Source organism: Geotrypetes seraphini, chromosome 2 (assembly GCF_902459505.1).
Source record: "Geotrypetes seraphini chromosome 2, aGeoSer1.1, whole genome shotgun sequence".
Classification (NCBI taxonomy): Eukaryota; Metazoa; Chordata; class Amphibia; order Gymnophiona; family Dermophiidae; genus Geotrypetes; species Geotrypetes seraphini.
Genome location: NC_047085.1, coordinates 318481222 through 318503208, shown reverse-complemented (window position 1 = coordinate 318503208; position 21987 = coordinate 318481222). Strand labels below are relative to the sequence as shown.

At 43.4% G+C, this 21987-nt stretch overlaps 1 protein-coding gene across 1 annotated transcript in view; it reads left to right on the top strand.

The window, feature by feature from the left end:
• Positions 1 to 21987, top strand: part of CNOT10 (CCR4-NOT transcription complex subunit 10) — a 186241-nt gene that overhangs the window by 146908 nt on the left and 17346 nt on the right. Inside the window, 3 exon segments of the mRNA XM_033930099.1 lie at positions 6237 to 6367; positions 15264 to 15299; positions 18127 to 18254. Of these exon segments, the coding sequence (XP_033785990.1) occupies positions 6237 to 6367; positions 15264 to 15299; positions 18127 to 18254 (295 nt within the window).

Here is a 21987-nt window from a genome sequence, read left to right as displayed (position 1 = left end):
TCCTCTGAGCTTGGTATAGACAGTGCAAAAGTTTACTGTCACATTAAAAAAAAACCTCTTTAGTGTCCCACCTGATGTTTGCTCATGGGACCATCTGTTCTTAGTTTTCTGCAGAACTGAGAAGCCATGTTTCTTGGAGTTCTTCCATGTGTGTCAAACTGTAACTTTTTCTGCCTTCCCGTTATTATTTTTGTAGTTTTTCCACATAAAGTTTCTTTGTCTTTGTTATTTTACCCTCTATTCCAGCGGTGGGTGTCAGCGTGTTGGGGCTCCCCTTCGCATGTTCGGCGGGAGGCACTGGTGACGTCCTGACCTCTCCTGCTGCCCACGCTGGGGGGGTTCTTCAATGGCCGGCGTTCTGACAGATTCGGGTTTGCACACTGCCGGGTGGCTGGGGATTCCCTTGTTGCTGCAGCTGGGGCTAGCAGTGTTTCTGTAGTAGCGGAGTCGAGTTTGGCTTCAGTACTGCATTTTTTATTTCAGGTGCCAGTTTATTGACCGCGCTTCCCTCCATTTTGGCGGGAAATGTGTCCATTTTGCCCTCTGTCTCAGGTGACCTTCTTCCTATCTTAGAGAGTCAGGAACAGGTCTTAAATGTGTCTTCTGCTCATGCTATGATTTCTAGATTGTCTCCAGGGTTGTTGATCCCTGATTTTATGTTAGCCATGTTCAAGGCTTATTTACAGGCAGCTACCATAGAGAGTGCTACCATTTGGACTAGCTTCAGCATCCAGAGTATACATGAAATGCTTAATAGTAATAGCTGTAACCCTTCGCTCGTACAGATTTCAAGTATTCCTTTACCTAGATGACTGGTTGATCAAGGCCCAAACACTTCAACAAGCTCATTAAATCTTGAAAGAAACTGTTCAGCTCTTAAAACTACTTGGATTTGCAGTCAACTATCAAAAATCTCATCTGCAACCCCAGATTCTACAATTCATTGGAGCACTTCTAGACTCAACCAAAGCTCAAGCGTTTCTACCACAACAATGACTCGGCTCTGATTCACATCTTCAAAAAGGTTTCCTCTCTTCGACAAATCATAGCATGTCAAATGATGCACCTTCTAAGTCACATGACATCTACAGTTTACATAACTCCAATTGCCTGCCTACATCTCGGGATACCTTGGTGGACACCTTTGAACCAATGGTCTCAAGCCACTGACAGACTATCCCAGAAAATACAAGTGACCTCGGCATTTCATCAGTTCTTTCAGTAGTGGTTATTACCAACCTATCTGTCCAGGGGCCTTCTCTTCCAGACTTTACCACATCAAAAGATACTAACAGCAGATGCTTCCATGATTGTTTGGGGATCCCCCCTTGATGGTCTCTGTACTCAAGGCAGCTGGAGTCCTCACAAGAGAACTTTCCAAATCAATCTCCTGGAACTTCGAGCAATATACAATGCTCTATTTTCATTCAAGGATCACTTCCTCAATCAAGTAGTACTCATTCGAACAGACAGCCATGTACTATGTGAACAAACAAGGAGGCACAGGGTCTCGCCCAATTTGTCAAGAAGTGATCAAAATCTGGTCCTGAGCAATCCCTCACAACATATTTCTCAAAGCGGTTTATCCCTCAAGGATCACCCCTTTCCCCTATTCTCTTTAACATCTACATGTCCTCCCTGAAACTCTTTCAACTATCCCCCCTGGAAACAATCTACACTTATGCAGATGACATCCTTGTCCTCCTTGAGACTGACCAGAACCTCACCAACCTCCATGAAAACATTACAGCTTGCATAATGAGACTCCGTGCCTGGTCCCTCTCAGTACAGATGAAACTAAACGAATCTAAAACAAAACTACTCTGGCTCGGCCCAAAATTCGAACACCTGCCCACACTTTTCACACTACCCACAGGCGATACACTACAGCTCGAGTTCTCATGCAAGGTCCTTGGTATCACTATCGATTCCTCTCTCTCCCTCAATGACCACCTCAACTCCTTGGCAAAATCATGCTTTTTCAGCCTTCACATGCTGAGGAAAGCTAGATCCTACTTCAGCCAACAACACTTTGCCATCCTTGTCCAATCCATCATCCTCTCCAAACTAGATTACTGCAACGCCATCTACTTAAATCTATCAAAAAAAAAGTATTCTAAGACTCCAGCTAATCCAGAATACTGCAGCCAAACTGATCTTCTCAAAACGCAAGTCTGACCATGCCTCCCCACTCCTTGCCAAACTTCATTGGCTCCCAATAATCTCCAGAATCCATTTCAAATGTTCCTGCCTGGCTTTCAAGATCATTCACGGAATCCTGCCTCCTCTTATCCCACTGTCTTTCAACTCCTCCAGTCCCGACTCCTCCAAAACTGCCCAAAGGCTTAAACTAGCCTTCCCCTCTCCACGCGGCATCCACTATTCAGGCAAACTGGGAAAATCCCTTCTCTTCAAAATCACAGGTCTTTGGAACGACCTCACCACCCCGCTGCGGAATCTGAGCTCCCTTCAGTTATTCCGCAAACAACTGAAAACCTGGCTTTTCAGCAAATTGTAGCTCTATCCTTCCCCCCCTTTCTCTCCCCCCTTCTACACATAAGTTCATGTAATCCTTTTTCTTCTTCTCTACCCACTATTTTAAGTTCTTGTAAACCGTGTCGAGCTACATTCTCATGGAGATGATGCGGTATATAAACTTAAGGTTTAGATTAGATTAGATTAGATCTTGCAGGAAAACATAATATTCAATCCCCCTCCTATTCAACCTCTACATCAGACCTGTCATTGATATAGTGCAGAAGTACAACATTAAAATCCACTCCTATGCCGATGTCATCCAGCTGCTCCTCCCTCTAGGCGAAAACTGATCGTCCCAAATTGCTAACCTCCAACGCTGCCTCTCTGACATGAAAACCTGGATGACAAACAACAAACTACAACTGAACGCCTCTAAGACCGAACTCTTATGGATCAGGAAAAAAAACACCAAATACACACGCCCAACACTATCTTGGGACTCCACTCTACTAACGGCAACAGATCAAGTACACAGCCTAGGAGTAACCTTAGACGGACACCTATCCCTATCCACCCACATATCCCAAGTAGTCTCTACCTCCTACTACCTCCGCCAACTGAGAAGGATCAAACCCTACATCTCCACACCTGACCTAGCCCAACTCCTCTACGCATATGTCCTCTCCAGAATGGATTACTGCAACTCCCTATTTAATGGAATAACCAAAAAAGATCTCAAGCGCCTCCAACGGGTCCAAAATGCAGCTATCCGCCTCCTACACAGCCTCAACTACTATGATCCCATCTTCCCAGCACTCCGCGCTGAACACTGGCTCCCAATTAACCAACGCTGTGCATTCAAGGCCCTGGCAATAGCACACAAAAGAATTTATGCCACTACCCTCTCCTACATAAAATCCAAGCTACCCTTCTACATCCCCACCCGCACCCTCCGCTCAGAAACGGAGGTACGCCTATGCATTCCCCCCAGAAGGTCTCTCCTCTCAGAAACCGCCCATAAACGCTCCTACAGCCACTTCATCCCCCAACTCTGGAACCAACTCCCCCCTCAATTCAGACTACAGAACTCACTAATGACATTCCGGAAAATGGTAAAGACCCTCCTCTTCAACTAAAGGTCACCCTCAGTCTACACCCAACCCCCTTAAACCCCCACCTCTACCCTTCTTTCTTCATTCTAATCTTCTGCCTAAATTTCTGTATAGTCCACTCTCAGCCTATACTCAAATAACTTGTATCTAAGCTAAACTACTTATATTTAAACTACTGTTCTTAATTTGCTGTTTAGTCCCTACATCTAAACTGCTGCACAGTCTTGTATGTCCAAGTATTTAAATCTACTGTATAATCTTGTATATCCAATTTACTCCATTGTGAATGTTTACTTGTAAACCGTTCTGAGCTACTGGGAGGACGGGATAAAAATCTAAATAAATAAATATCTTAGCAGACAGGTTAAGCAGAATCCTACAAACTCACAAGTGGTCATTCAACTCAACTGTTCTATAGCAAATATTCAAAGACTAGGGGACTCCAGAGGTGGATCGCTTTGCTTCCCCCCCCCACAACCACAACCACAAACTTTCCACCTTCTGTTGCAGAATTTTCACTCCCATTCGCCTAGAGTCAGATGCTTTTTTCCTCGAGTGGACAGACAGATTCCTTTATGCTTTCCCTCCAATACCATTAGTCAGGAAAACTCTACTCATACTTCACCAAGAACATGCCACCATCATCATAGCACCACTGTGGCCACCTCACTTTTGGTTTCCTCTCCCACTACAACTCAGCACATGGGAACCCATCACGCTGCAACTTTTTTCAACATTGCTCACACAGAATGAGGGTTCTCTCCTCCACCCCAGTCTGTTTGTTAGTGTTCACAGCATGGTATCTGTCACCCAACTGTTAGATATTTTTGTGCTATCTGCACCAGTGTTGGCCATCATTGAAGCTTCTAGAAAACTTTCCACACAACGCTACTATTGTTTCAGATGGAATCGCTTCACAGTATGGTGTAATCTCCATTCACTGGACCCAAACACTTGTGTTCTCTCATCTGTTCTGGACTATCTTCTGTATATTTCCAGCTCAGGCCTCAAGACAATCTCGGTTAGAGTTCATCTTGGTGCACTCAGCATTTTTTTATGCACTACTAGATTTTTTTTTTTTTTAAATCTCTCTCTGTACATACTTTGGTTGCCAGATTCTTGAAAGGCCTTTACCATACCAAGCCACTGCTTAAGCCACCTCCAGTGGCAAGGGACCTTAACATTGTCCTTCTCTAATGAAGCTTCCCTTTGAATCAATCTCAACCTCATCTCTCAAACATCTCACTTGGAAAGTTATATTCCGTATATTGCTTACATCTGCATGCCAAATAAGTGAGCTTGAAGTGCTTGTGTCTGATCCACCTTTATGTAGCATTCTACCATAATAGGGTGGTTCTTCGCACACATCCTAAGTTTCTCCTGAATGTCGCCTCAGAATTCCACCTAAATCAATCCATTGTATTTCCTGTCTTCTTTCCAAGGCCACATTAGCACCCTGGTGAAGCAGCACTCCACACTTTGGTCTGTAAACGTGCTCTTGCTTATTACTTGGATCAGACAAAACCTCACAGGACTTCTACACAACTGTTCTTGTTGTTCGATCCTAACAGGCTTGAAGCTCCCGTCACCAAGGGAACCATCGCCATATGCTGGCAGACTGCATCTCCTTTTCTTATGCCCAAGCTGGGCTGACGCTTGAAGGTCATGTCACTGCACATAAAGTTTGAGGAATGGCATCTCAGTAGCTCATGTATGCTCTACTCCCATTGAGGACATCTGTAAAGCAGCCACCTGGGCCTCAACCCAAACCTTTACATCCTGCTACTGTCTGGAGAATCATTCCAGATGGGACAGTCTGTTTGGCCAAGAGTTTTTAAAAAATTTGTTCTCTATTTAAATATCAACTTCCTTCCAATCCTTTCTATTTCACCAGCCTCACACATAACCCTGGCAGCTAGGGAGTCCCACATGTGAGAATATGCTTCCTACTTGTCCTAGAATAAAACATAGTTACTTACCAGTAACAGATGTTATCCAAGGACTGCAGGCAGATATTCTCACAACCCTCCCACCTCACTTAGTTGGCTTAGCTTTTTTTTACTGAACTGATGGTCCCGCAAGCCAACGTCAGGCGAGAAAGCCCTAGCACATGAGTGGTACAGACAGTCTTGGGACTCTGAAGAGTTTTTTAAAATGACAATACACTTTTGCACTGTCGATACTGGGCTCTGTGGATGACATCACCCCTACACGTGAGAATATGCTGCCTGTTTGTCCTCGGATATCACGTTACAGGTAAGATTTCCTCCATAAATATGTTTTATAATTTTTGGCTATTGTTCATCTATCATCTTTTTATTTGACAATAGCAGCAAGTATATTTAGGACTCTGGCAATGCATTTAAATTTTGCAAGAGAATTGCTAGTTGAGCTATTTTTGAAAACATAATTCACTCAGAACGAGAATTCCTTTATTTATTGAAAATAATTTTTATAAACAAGTTGGCACTAAAAACACATTTCTATGAAAGCATGTAAAATCCACACTTTGTAGATGTATGTTTACAGAATATAAATTGAAAACATTCCTACCCTAAAACTAAGAATATATTTTTCTGCTGTATGACATCAAAAATGATATGTTGCTGCTAGTCTAAATTTGCAGTTGTGTGTTGGATTTTGCAGATTTTTGGGTCATTTGTATGCAGCAGAGGCACTCATATCTCTGGACAGAATCTCTGATGCCATTACTCATCTGAACCCTGAGAACATCACAGATGTCTCCCTAGGGATCTCTTCCAGTGACCAAGATCAAGGTTAATAAAACCACCCTGATTGCTACCCGTCATGTATCTAGTATCATGATTGCCTTGTTTTTTTGTGATATATTAAAATATCCGTGATGTACCTTTTTTCTCTTTGTTAACAATAACATCTCTTATTGCACATTTTCATTCATTGTTCAGTGTATAGAGATGGGATGTACTGAGTATGCTCTCTATTGGGTGTGGAGAGAAAGTGACACAGCACAGAATGTGTGAGTTCTGTAGCCACCAAGTACTAGTGGCTGCTTTTACTAAACATGCTTTTGGGTATTCTCACTTGATCCACATTTAACACTGAAGCTGATTTTCTCCAAGGACAAGCAGGAAGAATAATGTCATATGTGGGTGACAACAACCACGGGAACTCAGTGCGGTCACTGCCAAGCACTGCCACTTTAAATCTTTTAGACAGAGCCCATATTGCGCACGGGCCAGTTCCTTCCCACCCGATGTTGGCTCGCAGGACCATCAGTTCTTAGTTTTCTGAGGAGCTGAGAAGCTGTGTCTTCGATTTCTCCTCAGCATATCAATTCTCAGTTTTTTGTGGATTTCCTAATAATAGTTTTTGTCTCTTTCCTCATAATTCTTCCTTTTTTGTTTTTTTTGTATTTCCCTTGAGTTTGGTTCAGTTTGGTCAAACATTTTTGTTTTTTTGCCTTTGGGACACTTTAAAGCCTTTTTCATCTCAGGGAGCATAAGAACATAAAGATTGATATACTGGGATAGACCGAAGGTCCATCAGGCCTAGTATCCTGTTTCCAACAGTGGCCAACCCAGGTCCCAAGTACCTAGCTAGATCCCAAGTAGTAAAACAGATTTTATACTGCTTATTCTAAGAATAAATAGTGGATTTCCCCAAGCCATCTCAATAACGGCTAATTGTCTTCTCATTTAGGAAATTAGCCAAGCCTTTTTTTAAACCCCGCTAAGCTGATTTCACCCATTCTCTGGCAACAAATTCCAGAGTTTAATTACATGTTGTGTGAAGAAATATTTTCTCCGGTTTGTTTTAAATCTATTTAGTAGCTTCATTGCAAGCCCCTTGGTCCTTTTATTTTTGGAAAGAGTAAACAAGCAAGTCACATATACCCTTTCTACTCCACTCAGTATTGCTGATGGGCTGTCAGGTAAGATTTGCCTCTTTGCAGATGATATCAAAATCTACAATAGAGTAGGCACCACGGATGGTGTGAATAACATGAAGGAAAAACCTAGTGAAGATTGGTCTGAAATTTGGCAGCTAAAATTTAAAGCTAAGAAATGCAAGGTCATGCATTTGGGCTGCAAAAACCCAAAGGAACAGTACAGTTTAGGGGGTAAAGAACTTACATGCACGACAGAAGAGCAGGACTTGGGTGTGATTGTATGTGATAATCTTAAAATGGCCAAACAGGTTGAAAAGGTGATGGCGAAAGCTAGAAGGATGCTAGGGTGCATAGGAAGAGGTATGGCCAGTAGGAAAAAGGAGATATTGATGCCCCTGTATAAGACTGGTGAGACCTCATTTAGAATATTGTGTACAATTCTGGAGACCACACCCTCAAAAAGATATAAAAAGGATGGAGTCGGTCCAGAGGAAGGCTACTAAAATGATGTGTGGTCTATGTCATAAGGCATATGGGGACAGACTTAAAGATCTCAATATGTATACTTTAGAGGAAAGGTGGGAGAGCGGAGATATGATAAATGCGCATGAGTCAAATCTCTGGAATGAGAGGGCATAGGATGAAGATAAGAGGTGATAGGCTTAGGGATAATCTAAGGAAATCCTTTTTTACAGAAAGGGTGGTAGATGTATGGAACAGTCTCCTGGAAGAGGTAGTGGGTAGTGGAGACAAAGACTGTGTCTGAATTCAAGAAGGCATGGGATAGTCACCTGGTATCTCTTAGTAAGAGGTAATGATTACTGCAGATAGGCAGACTAGATGGGCCATTCGGCCTTTATCTGCCATCATGTTTCTATATATTTTATAGACTTTCTCCAAGCTAAAGAGCCCTAGATGCTTAAGCCTTTCTCAGTATACTTTTTACTCGTGTTCCTCGGGCCATTGAACCCTTGGATTTCACATCAGCCATTTTTTCCTCCATGTCAAAAAAAGTGCCTACTGGCTTCAAGAAATGCACTTGATGTAACCATTTTAGGCTCTGAACCCCATAATTGGTGATTCAGTGTCTAGGTTCTGACCAGTGGGACATTCACTGTGCCCTCTGTTTCTTTATGAAAAGAGGACACTGAAAGCCTTCTTTTCTCTATACTGGTGTGGAGAGAGCCCCCTTTCTCTCCTCTCTGCCTATTTGCTTCCAGTTCAAAAGATTCTCCCTGTCTCTTTAAACCACTGTGGAAACCTAGTCTTGCTGTCCCTGATGCAGGACTCTGGCTGTCTGCAAACCCCTCTGAAACACCAGTCATCACAAGATAGAAATTTGTACATACTTCCCCCAATTGCATAGCATCAGACATAATTTCTACTTCATTGTGGGGTCAAATTTCTCTCTGCATTTTTTTTTAATCCCTCTAATAGGGAAAAATTGAATTTTGCCAAGATCGGGGTACCATAATCCTCATTGCAGCCTTTTGGCCATGCCAGTTTTGGATTCCACTCTTCCTAGAGGTCTCAACTAAGAAATCGTGAAAACTGCAACCATTTCCAATTGGTCACTCAGAACAAAGAGGTTCCTACTTCATCAAAACCCCTACTTGTTTGCGCTAACAGTGTGGTTTCTTTCTCTCTGCTGCAGTATCTGTTCTCATTGAAGCATCTAGGAAACCTTCCACTCAGCGCTGTTATTGCTTTAAGTGGACATGATTCTCTTCCTAGTATGCATTGCAATCTCTGGACCGTCTACTTCCATCCATCCTCGATATCTTGTTCTCTCGCTCTCTCTCTCGCTCTCTCTCTCTCTCTCTCTCGTTGTTTCATCATAGCCTTCACATCTGTATGCCGTGTGAGTGAACTTCAAGCCCTTGTATTGGATCCTCCATAAAGGTAGTCCTTTAAACACATCCAAAATACCTCCTGAAAGTAATGTGCTCTGGCATACTACCTGGACTAGGAATTGCTGTTTCCAGAAAAACTATCTGCACTTGGCTAGGAGTTGCTGTTTCCAGAAAAACTATCTGCACTTGGCTAGTGGACTGTATCTCTTTTGCATGTACTTGGTCTGGGTTGATACTTCAAGGCCTTGTGACAGCCCACAATGTATGGGCTACAGCTGCTTCAGTAGCTCACCGTCATTCTACATCTATTGAAGAAATCTGCAAAGCGGCTACTTGGTCCTCAATCCATACATTTACATCTCACTACTGTTTAGAATACAACTCCAGAAGAGATGGTCAGTTTGGACAAACAGTTCTGCATAATCTGTTCTCATTTTTAAGCCAACTTTCCCTCCAGGACTGTGGGATTTCACCAGGCTCCTATATATTAAGTGCAAATTTGAAAATCCCGTAGGTTCAAGACAGTTCTAAGAATTGAGAGTAGGTCTCTCTCTTTTTTTTTTTTTTTTCCTTCAAGTATTCTTTTCCAGAGACATGATCCTGGCAGCTTGGGAGTCCCACAGGTGAGAATATTATGCCTGCTTGTCATCAGAGAAAGCAAAGATACTAACTGTAACGGGTGTTCTCTGAGGATAGCAGGCATAATATTCTCAGAACCCATCCACCTCCCGTAGTTGGCTTCTTAGCTTTGTTACTGAACTGATGGTCCTGCAAGCTGACATCAGGCAGAAAAGCACCAGCCCATGTGCAGTAAAAGTGACTGTGCACTTGGTAGTGTCCATACTAGGTTCCATGAATGGTGTCACCCACATGTGCATATATGCTTGCTGTCCTTGGGACAGGTAAATATCTTTGCTTTTTTCAGGCTCCATCTTTTTGTAAATTAATTAAAACATACAGAAAATCTTTGTTGTGTTTGTAAATATGGTTCTCCTATCCAATCTTTCCATCCATACCATCTACTAATCTCTGCTATCCCTATCTCTTTGTTAGTGGTCCTTTGTGCTTGTACCCTGCTTTCTTGAATTCAGATACTGTCCCTAACTCTACCATTTTCACTCTGAGAAGACATCCTGCACAGCACTACCCTTTTCATAAAGAAGTATTTCCTCAGATTACTCCTGACTCTATCCCCTTACATAGTAAATAAGTGATGAATCACTAATTCAAGAATCTGCAATTCACCCTAGTACAATCCCAGTCTATTCCTGGACAAGTGGGTTATGCATTCCATGTCGCAAGACTACTTGTAGGAAGCCTCAAATTACATAATTTTTTTACCCTCCCCTCTTACCTTAGGACTGCCCTCTAGTCACCAGTTGCTTTCCTATAAGTGAGACAGTTGGAGCCAGTCTTTTCTGCTCATGTTTATTTTTCCTTCTATATAGTTCTATGGGGCGTTCTATCTTTCATTCATCCAGATGTTCCCGTCTGTACTATGGAGGCTCCTCGGGTCATCAGAGATCCTATCTGTCAACCAAACAGCGGTTGGATGGAACCCGGCATTCACAGTCTTCAGGAGGCTGCTCTGTGTCTGGTCGGGAGACCAGGCAAGGTGACCTGAGTAGAAGCTATGGTCTAAAGGTTGCTGGACATGTAGCCAAAGAACCCATCCCAGAGTCCAACTCGGGCTCCGGCAGATACTCACTATACTTCATCTTGCCAAAGAGAGGCTCCGAAGTCTGGCGACCAATCTTGGATCTCAAGGCGGTCATTGCAGCCCTCAAGGTTTCCCTCTTCCAAATGGAAACGGCACGGTCTGTGATCACCTCAGTGGCTCCTTGGGAATTCTGATTTCCCTGGATTTGATGGAAGCCTATCTTCATATCCCCATTTTTCTGCAGCAGCACTTCCACCTTTGGGTTGACAACAGTGCCTCGAACCTTCACCAAAGCGATGAATGGTATCAGCTCATTTGCGCAAGCTTGGAATCCAAGTCAATCTGTATCTGGATGACTGCCTTATCAGAGCCCGAGGGTCATCAGGCGGTTCGCCAGGTCATTCAGCCTAGGCTGGATGATCAACTCTCAGAAGAGCCAGCTTGTTCGGACTCAGGACTTGGAGTACCTGGGCATCCGCTTAGCCACAGGGCTGAACAAGGTGTTTCTACTTGAATCGTGCCAGGGGAAGCTTCGTCGGCTGAAACATGCCTTCATAGAGACTCCAGCTCCGACACCCTGGCAGTACCTGCAGGTCCGGCAGTCATTGTTGTGATCATAGATTTGGTTCCCTGGTGCATCCAGAAGGACAAGAACCTGTTCTCGATGTCGGTACCATTGATTCAGCACCGAATCCCTCTTGGCCTCACTAATCTCTAAGGTGCAACAACTCCATTCTCGCAACAAATTCGCTGTTCTTCTTCAATTCGACCTCTCCGCAGCCTTCGATGTCGTTCACCACGACATCCTAATCTTCCAACTCTCCGAAATAGGCATAAGCTCCACAGTCCTTGATTGGTTCTCGAAATTCCTACGCTTCCGCTCCTACACCGTTAACACAAATGGTTCCTCATCCCCCGCCTGGAAGCCGAAATGTGGAGTCCCGCAAGGCTCACCCCTCTCTCCTATTCTTTTCAACATCTACATGTCCTTTCTGAAACTCCTTCATCTATCCCCCCTAGAAACTCTCTACTTCTATGCTGACGACATCCTCATCCTCCTTGAAACCGACGCGAACCTCTCGAACCTCGCTGAGAACATCTCCACATGTATTACGAACCTCCAATCCTGGGCCCAATCTGTTCAAATGAAACTGAATGAGTCCAAAACCAAACTACTTTGGCTCGGCCCAATTTCAGATCATTTAACCACCTCCATCCCTCTACCTTCCGGTCCCACTCTTCAGTTTGAGTTTTCAAGCAAAGTCCTAGGCATCATCTTAGACTCCTCTCTCTCCTTCAACGATCACCTCAACTCCCTGGTAAAAAAATGCTTCTTTAGCCTCCATATGTTAAGAAAAGTAAGATCTTGCTTTCATCATTCTCATTTCGCCATCCTCGTCCAATCCACCATCCTCTCTAGACTAGACTACTGCAACTCCATCTATATAAGCCTAACTAAGAAAAAGCTCCATAGACTTCAGCTAATTCAGAACGCCGCTGCCAAGCTTATTTTCGCAAAAGGCAAGTTCGATCACGTTTCCCCACTCCTCTCCAAGCTTCACTGGCTCCCAGTATACTCCAGAGTCCTCTATAAATGTGCCTGCTTAGCCTTCAAGATTCTACATGGCATCCTTCCTCCCGTTATCCCACTCTTCTGGAATTCCTCAAACCCGCTCTCTTCTAGACCCTCCCAAAAACTGAAACTATCTTTCCCATCTATAAAAGGTATATCCCGCGCAGGAAAACTTGGAACATCCCTCCCCTTTAGAACCACGGAACTCTGGAACAACCTCTCATCCCCGCTCAGAAATTCTAGCTCCTTCCAATCCTTCCGTAAACGCTTGAAAACTTGGCTCTTCTCAAAAATCTAATCTCCTCCCATTCTCTAGTACCCTGCCCCTCTCTATCTTCTCAGTCCCTCTCCTATATCCCTTCTTTGTAATTTCCTTTCCTCTTAACCTCTGTAAACCGTGCCGAGCTCTGCACATGCGGAGATGGTGCGGTATACAAACCTAAGGTTTAGTTTAGTTTAGTTTAGATTTTCACTTTCCTTCAAGACGGGCTGGAGAAAGGGCTCTCTGAGTTCAAATTTCCAGCCTTTCATGCCTCGTTCCTAAACCTCTGAGAGGCTTTCTGACTGCTCATCCAGATGTTGTCAGGTTTCTTAAGGGCACGTTGCATCTTCATCCTCCTTTATGTCACCCGTGCCCAACTTGGAATCTCAATCTGGTTCTCCTGGCGCTTGCTCATCCCGCCCTATGAGCCTCTAGACCAGGGGGTCCTTAATGGATCTCACTGTCCAGATGGTTTTCCTGGTGGCCATTACTTTGGCCTGCATGGTCTCCGAACTTCAGGCTTTGTCCTGCAAGGATCCTTTCCTTTCCTTCTGCGCACTGTTCCATCCTTTTTTCTGCAGGTCTGGGGCTCCATTGTTGGTCTCTAGTTTCCACATCAGTCAAGAGGTGCGGTTGCCCACCTTTGCTTACTCGGGTTCTAGCAAGCATGACCGAGCTCCGCAGTCACTGTAGATGTGCACAGACTTTTGCTGAAGTACTTGGATGTCACGAATGAGTTTCGAGTGTCTGACCACTTGTTTGTGCTGGTGGGTCCTGCTGTAAAGGCAGGTCAGCTTGGAAAGCCACCATTTCCAGATGGATCTGCATGGTTATTTCATTTGCCTGTGTTACATCCAGAAGAAATATGACTCCGATTTTAGTGACACCCACTAGAGGTGTTTCCTCCTTGTGGGCAGAGTCATCGTCACTTTCCCTTGAGGAGATTTGTGGATCTGCTACTTGGTCCTCCTTACATACTTTTACAAAGTTTCACAGGATTGACATGGCGGCCAAGCGCAGGTTACTGCTTTTTGTTCTTCTGTCCTGGCAGCCAGCTCATCCGTCCCACCCTGACTGTACAGGAATGCTCTGTTACGTCCCATTTGTCCAGTAATAGAGTGGGATTGTACAAGAATGAAAGATTAGGTTCTTAACTGTGCTAATCTTCTTTCTTTTAAAGCCATGCTCTGTTCCTGGAACCTGCCCTGCAAGTTGCTGATTTGCCGATTGTCTGCCTCAATAAGTACTGTTAGTCGATAAGTACTTATAATTTCTTGACCAGCCTTTCTAAGAGTATCATCTGAACTTCTTATGCACTTTGCCTTGGGAGTCCCTAGATGTGACACCCCCTCTGTAAGTGCAGGCTGTGTCTCCTTATAGCACAATTCTTTTCAGGTTTATACTGTTTGCTAACCTGTTTCAATTGTTTATGATTATTCTGAAATTTCATGTTATGAGCAGATTAGACTTGTTTGTCGGGTAGCTTCCCCATGCCCACCCTTTTGTCTATATCCTCCATAGCAGATAGTGGCCGCAGCTTGAGGCACCCGGAAGTGTGTGGGTGTCACCGTGATTACATCACGCGCATGCATGACATCATCACGTCGACGTCCACGCATGCGCAAAGGCTCTTCAGATGGGCCCCGAGACGCCAGTGGGGGGTGCCAGCAGGGAAGAGGGCCGAAGAGAAGGAGAGGTGCTGGCACAGGCTGATTGCCTACAGGACGTGCCTCTCGCCACGTCCTGTAGGCAGTCAACCGGCACCTCTCCTCCTCCTCCCCTGAAATCTCAGGAGTCACACTAGTGTGCTGTGACACACAGTTTGCGATACAATGCTCTACAGCAGGGGTGTCAAAGTCCCTCCTTGAGGGTCGCAATCCAGTCGGATTTTGAGAATTTCCCCAATGAATATGCATGAGGTCTATTAGCATACAATGAAAGCAGCACATGCAAATAGATCTCATGTATATTCATTGGGGAAATCCTGAAAACCTGACTGGATTGTGGCCCTCGAGGAGGGACTTTGACACCCCTGCTCTACAGGTATGACTATCTGCTTTTAAACGAACTGGTGACCGGAGGACAGTCCTGAGGTAAGAGGGGAGGGTTAAAAAAATTATGTAAATGAGGCTTCCTAGAAGCAGTCTTGTGACATGGGATGCATAACCTACTTTTCCAGGAATAGTGTGTGGATTTACAAGAAAGATTAGCAAAGGCTAAGAGCCTAATCATTTGTTCAAATCAAAATAAGCATTACATATATTTAGAATAACTTAAGAAAAAAGTCAGTTTCCGTAAATAATATGAGCAGTAAGAAATATCTTGTATGTTTTGTACTCTTTCTTTGTAAAATCTCAGTTAATAAAGTGAGATACAGACTAGATAAAATTTACTAAACTGAAAAGAAATTCATAGAATTATTTTAAATATTTTGATGTATATTTATCTCCACAGGATCTGACAGAGGGGAAAATGAGCCAATGGAATCAAGTAAGTAGTTTCCCTTGGGTTATCTCCCTTAGATTTTTAGATCAGTTAGAATCTGATTCATGCCTACTCACTTCTGTGTTAACAAGAACATGGGAGCATAGAATAGCACTAAGGAACAATGTACCTACGTTCTTTGCTTAGCGTTTTGATCTTGTTCCCAGTTAATGAAACACCTGCTTTGGGTTCATAGACCTGGGTGTATAACTTTCTTTAGATATGTAATTTTGAAGTTGCCAGTAGGTGATTTAACATCTAGAGGTTACCTGTAACACATTGCCTGTAATAAGAAGGCACCTTGTAGGAACCTTTTCTATATATGAGCATAGGTGCCTACTTTTTTTTATATAATACTAGACTAACCAGCCATATATGTACTTAACATTTAAGCACAAGTACACTTAGAGCTGGTAATGTATGCAAAAATTATAGTGTTCTATAATTTACATGTGTAATTATGAACTCTGCCCATTCCCCTTGTATGTAAGATGAGTTATTTGCAGAATAGCACTTAAGTTAGATTTTGGCATTTACATACGTGTGTGCTTACATACATATATGAATGCCATTATTATAGGCATTTGTACATGTAAGGGGCACATAAATGTTAGCATCTATGTTATTAGATTTGCTCTCCTAGACCAAAATGCACTAAACAGGGTTGATAAGATCACGTGGGTCTGCTGTGGTCCGATTTTTGGCAGATTCCAAAAGAGCGACTGATGCTCAAACAAGTTTGCATGCAAATGATTTGAGTGGAAGTTTGTCGTAATTCCCGTGCGATCCTGCTAAGGAATCACTTTGAGAGCGACTCTGACATATGCAGAGCTGGAAGGGATGCACCGGGTCGGGATTAGCCTTAGTTATTTGGGACAATCAGAGCCTTAAGCCACCTTCCGGTGTATCCCAGGATGCACCAGGAAAGGGAAGGCCCAGCTATTTTGAAAAGGTGGGCCTGCTGGCAAGAGGAAAGGGGCATCCCTTTTGCTGGCTTCTACAAGGAGATATGTGGGAGGGGCTGGGGGTTCTAAGCTGAAGGGGTCTAAGACTCTGGCCTGGATACCTAAGACGGGGCTTAACATATCCAAGTTGATCAGGACCTTAGGCCCCTCCCTGCTGCACCCCAGAATGCATCAGGAAAGGGAAGTCCCGCCATTTTGAAGAGGCAGGCCTGCTGACAAGAGGTAATGGGCATCCCTCTTGTTGGCTTCTACATTTGAAGAGGTGGACCTGCTGGCAAGAGGGAGTGGGCATCTACAATGAGGTACGGGGGAGGGGTAGGGGGTTCTGAGCTCCCCCCCCCCCTCGCCCACCAGGACTGTCTTTTGGGGTTTTGTTAGTGGGGTGGTAGGAGGGGGAATCTTTGTATAGGGTGGGGGGTGGGGTGTCAGGGGGAGCATGGGGCAGTACCGGGGGAAAGTTGAGGGGTCCAGGTGGCTCGGATGCACAACCAGGTTGCTGAGGCAGAAGGGAGTGGGCATCCCTCCTGTCATTTTGGGTGTGTCACTTTCTTAGGGGCACCATCGTCGGGGGGGGGGGGTCGGGGATCCATGGTTGTCTTCGGGGGGGAGGTCTCAGCTCGCAATTTTTTTTGGGGGGGGGATTTAATGGAGTAGATATTGTGCGTTTGTAACGCATACATAGCATCTGTGCCCATTAAAACAACAAGGTATGGTAAGTGTTATAAATATATTAATTTCAAGGCTGAACTATCGGTACGACAGGTAAGCAATTGGTCTTGACAAGTCACCTTTTTTGGATTGCTAAAAACGATTACAGTGGTACCTTGGTTTACGAGCATAATTCGTTCCAGAAGCATGCTTGTAATCCAAAGTACTCATATATCAAAGCAACTTTCCCTATAGGCCATAATGGCAACACTGACAATTCGTTCCAGAACCCAAAAGGTGCTGAGGAAGTGGCGAGGGGTGGCCCAGAGGTCTGTACCTGTCGGATGCCGGGTGTCAGGTACCGGGTCTCTAGTTAATGCCTCCTCCGTCCGCCAGCCACTGCAGAACCCTGTAGTGCCACTTCAGGGGGATGCCTCATCTGTCTGCCAGCCGCTGAAGAACCCCTGAGCTCTCACAGCACCGCTTCAGGGGGATTTCTCTTCCGTCCACCGGTTAGCCTTCCACGCCGGGTGCCTTCCGCATGTTGGAGAGCCTATGAGAGCCCACACAGCCGAGTGTTGTCCCACCTGCACGTTCCGTATGAACATGCACAACGTCGATGATTGACGTGCGTGATCATATGCAACATGCAAGTGGGACGGCACTCGACTGCGTGGGCTCAGATAGAGGCTCTTCAACATGCGGAAGGCACCCAGCATGGAAGGCTGGCCGGCGGACGGAAGAGGAATCCCCCTGAAGCGGTGCTTCCTGCAGCTGTAAGTGCTTGTTTATCGGGGCAGTGCTCGGTTTGCGAGACAAAAGTTTGCTGAGTGTTTTGCTCGTCTTGCAAAACACTCGGAGGAATAAAGCGAAGGAAGTTACCTGTAGCAGGTGTTATCTGAGGACAGCAGGCATATATTCTCACAACCCACCCACCCTCCCCTGTTTGGCTTCTTAGCTTTGTAACTGAACTGATGGTATTGCGAGTCGACTGTGGGCAGGGAAGGCACGCATGTGCAGTATGGACAGTTCAAGATTTTTTTCATTTTAAAAGTAACGTACTGGGCTCCGTGGATGACATCACCCAAGTGAGAATATCTGTCTGCTGTCTTCAGATAACAGCTGCTACAGGTAAGTAACTTCACTTTTCTATATTCATCCTACTAAACAGATTATTTTGAAACATCTCTTTCTAATAATATTACTGTCACTTTCTTAAGCGGGAAAACAGACACCACAGTGTTACCCAAACTCAGTTACATCTGCACGAACAATGATGCTGTTTAACCTCGGCAGTGCATACTGTCTTCGAAGTGAATATGACAAAGCACGCAAATGTCTGCAACAGGTAATTAAAATAAAGATGCAAAGAAAGTTGAAAAGAATTATATCAAAGGTGTTGGGAATGTATATCTGTCCATATGTTTGGAGGAAAATGTAATGGGATGAAACTTGTCATGGGGGAAAACTTGCAAGAGTACACAATGAGTTAAAAAAATGAGCCAAATTCAGACTTGGGGGTTCCAGAGATAAAATCAGCCATTATCTCATCTCCCATCTTGTATATGTTGGCTCCCTCTGTCTCTCTCCTTTATTCTCCTCTCCTGCTGCTGGGCTACCCCTTTTTGGCTATACTCTAGAAAGCCTCCAACTTATTGTGGATAAACATCTGCTTTAAGAATTTATCACTGTTGAGTTACTATCTTTTTAAGATGGTGATTGCTCATAACAACCTGGAACTCCATTTTTAAGCAGCCATCTCTTGCTGTGATGTCATTTCCCCCCCTCCCTAGATATGAACTGTAACTTTAACTTTATGCCATATGGTTATCATTGAGTCTGCCAGCATGCTTCTTTTAACCGGCAAACAAGCTAGATCATTTTTCAACAACTATTTGGAACTTCATTGCCAGAGTAAATGAGATATTTGTAATGAGACCTTTCATTATGATTTGCATAATTTCTGCTACAAACGAAGGTAGTGAGGTCTTGATCCAGTCTTCATCTCCATGCACTAGCTGGTTTTATCCTTCAAAGCTTTTACTCCATCCACAATGGTTTAGTTGCTTGTTCTGCCCTTGTAATTGAGATAAGATTCATTACTTGCTTTAGTTATTCTGAAGTAATCTATAGTGATCTGGAACAATTAGAGGGGGAATCAACTCGTAAATGTGCACTTTTCTCTCTGGCCCCTTTTCTGTGAAACAGCTTATCACTTAATTTGTACTCGGAATCCTCATACAGGCAATTCAAGATTAACTTAAAAACATATTTTTTTTACCATGGCCTTTAATATTCTGTGAGGCTGATTGATTCAATGACAGCAGTAGTCATGATATATACATAAATATATGATGTGTATATGGTAATGTACAATTATGGACAAGGTCTTATAGTTTTTCTTTTAATTTTATATTATATTTTAATTTTGAAAGCTAGAATAGGGTCTTGAGTGTTTTGTGTTTCTTTCCTTTTGATTATTGGCATTCATAGTTATCTGTTTTGGGATCATTAGCTGCAGTTCATTTGTAGATCACTTCGACTTGCAATTAATCAAACACAAATATAGAGTGCAATTACAAAGTACATATGGAAGGACCACATTTCCTGAAAGTAGCTGGAAATCCTCAAGCTGAAGTAATTTAGGTTACTACATGGACTCAGTGTCGAAATCTGCTCCGATTAGAAGATATTTGTAATCAAAGCATACGCAAACATTTTCTTTTATGTATCTTAATTTGCAGCTTTGTTGACCAAAAAAGTGTAGCATGATCAAATTAGTATGGAATTGAGAAAAACATTACCTACATCAGGGGTGTCCAATGTCGGTCCTCGAGGGCCGCAATCCAGTCTGGTTTTCAGGATTTCCCCAATGAATATGCATTGAAAGCAGTGCATGCACATAGATCTCATGCATATTCATTGGGGAAATCCTGAAAACCTGACTGGATTGCGGCCCTCGAAGACCGACATTGGACACCCCTGACCTACATAGATGTTACAAAATTGACAGAGGCAGGTGGTACTTTTGAAGACCAGGAGTCTTCTTCATCAAATGCAATTAGATGTTGGCTGTCGTGCTTAAAGAACAATCTGTATAATTTTTCAGTGTACAGGGATGTGACAGTCTTCTGTAAGACCACAAAAATAACATCAGCAAAATGTGTTCTTGTTTTTATTCATCTTATCAACTAAACATGGTATTTTTAAAGTTTTCTGCTCTTTTCTTTATATTGACCCATTCCGTGCCAGGTGGCATGCCAAGCAACTTTAGCACCACTTTGCCAGCCCAAAGAATCTGAAGGAAGTCTGAATCTTACCCTTTGTGCCATTGTATAACAAATAAGTTGTGATATATGCATGCTATCTTCTCTTTTCCCATCCCTGACATTCACAAACTAATTCATGTTGTGTGTACTCTTAGCAGCAGTAGGTTCTCTTTGGGCTGAATTGCTGTTTTTGATCTCTCTGCCTAACAACTGGCTCGTCTTTGAGCTGCTGATGTCCATGTATAGTTTTGACTTTCATGGGAACAGTTGGGGAGAATGTGGTCTGAATTATAACAGCTAGAGATGTAAGCTTAGTACCACATTTATCAAGAAGTGTGTTTTTACACTGCTTATAAATAATGTTCTCCGAAGACGAACAGATTCACCATTTCACACAAGTAGGTTGTATAGTGCATGGCACTGAGCTGAACAAAATTCCCATTTTTTAAATATTCAGTCACTGATTATGTAATAATAATTCAAAATAGAAATACAATTTTAAAAATCATACATTTGTACAGTCTCACAAATCACCCCTCCAGTTCCTTAAGGGAGGTTCTCCCCTCCTTAAAATGATCATATAAGCATGAATGATCCAACATCCTCTCCAGGTGTATCTCCTATAAGCACCCAGAAAAGTTTGTACTTGTAACTGTTAAGGAATATCTAGCATGGGGGGGAGGGTGTTTCTCTTTACCACCTCTTCTCAGTTTTCTCGTGTGACACGAGAGTATTTCTAATGTTCAAGTGGGTGCTCACCTGGAAAGTAGCGATCATCAAACGGTTTGGTTTAATATAACGGCTAAAGTGGCTTAAAGTCCTAGATTTCAAACGTATGGACTTTAATGAAATAGGAGAGTACCTGAAGAAAGAGTTGTTAGGATGGGAGGACATAAGAGAAGTGGAAAGACAGTGGTCTAAGCTGAAAGGAGCGATAAAAATGGCTACGGACCTTTATATGAAGAAAATAAATAAAAACAAGAGAAAAAGGAAGCCGATATGGTTCTCCAAACTAGTGGCGGAGAAAATAAAGGCAAAAGAGATGGCGTTCGTGAAATATAAAAAAAATCAAGAAGAGGAGTGCAGAAAGGACTAGAGGGTGAAACTGAAAGAAACCAAGAGAGAGATAAGTCTGGCAAAAGCACAGGCGGAAGAACAAATGGCTAAAAATGTAAAAAAGGGAGACAAAAATTTTTCAGATATATTACTGAAAGGAGGAAGATGAAAAATGGAATTGCTAAACTAAAAGATACTGGGAACTGATATGTGATGAGTGATGAGGAAAAAACAAACGTACTAAACAAATACTTCTGTTCTGTGTTCACAGAAGAAAATCCTGGAGAAGGACCGAAATTGTCTGGCAAAGTTACACGAGAAAATGGAGTAGATTCTGCGCCGTTCATGTAGGAGAGTGTTTATGAGCAACTTGAAAAACTGAAGGTGGACAAAGGGATGAGACCAGACAGGATCCATCCTAGGATACTGAGGGAGCTCAGAGAGGTTCTGGCGGGTCCTATTTTGTTTTCACAAATCTCTGGAGATGGGAGTGGTTCCCGGGGATTGGAGGAGAGCGGATGTGGGCCCTATTCATAAAAGTGGTCACAGGGATGAAGCAGGAAACTACAGGCCGGTGAGCCTCACTTCAGTTGTTGGAAAAATAATGGAAGTGTTGCTGAAAGAAAGGATAGTGTACTTCCTTGAATCTAATGGGTTACAGGATCCGAGGCAACATGGCTTTACAAAAGGTAAATCGTGCCAAATGAACCTGATTGAATTTTTTGATTGGTTGACCAGAGAGCTGGATCGAGGACA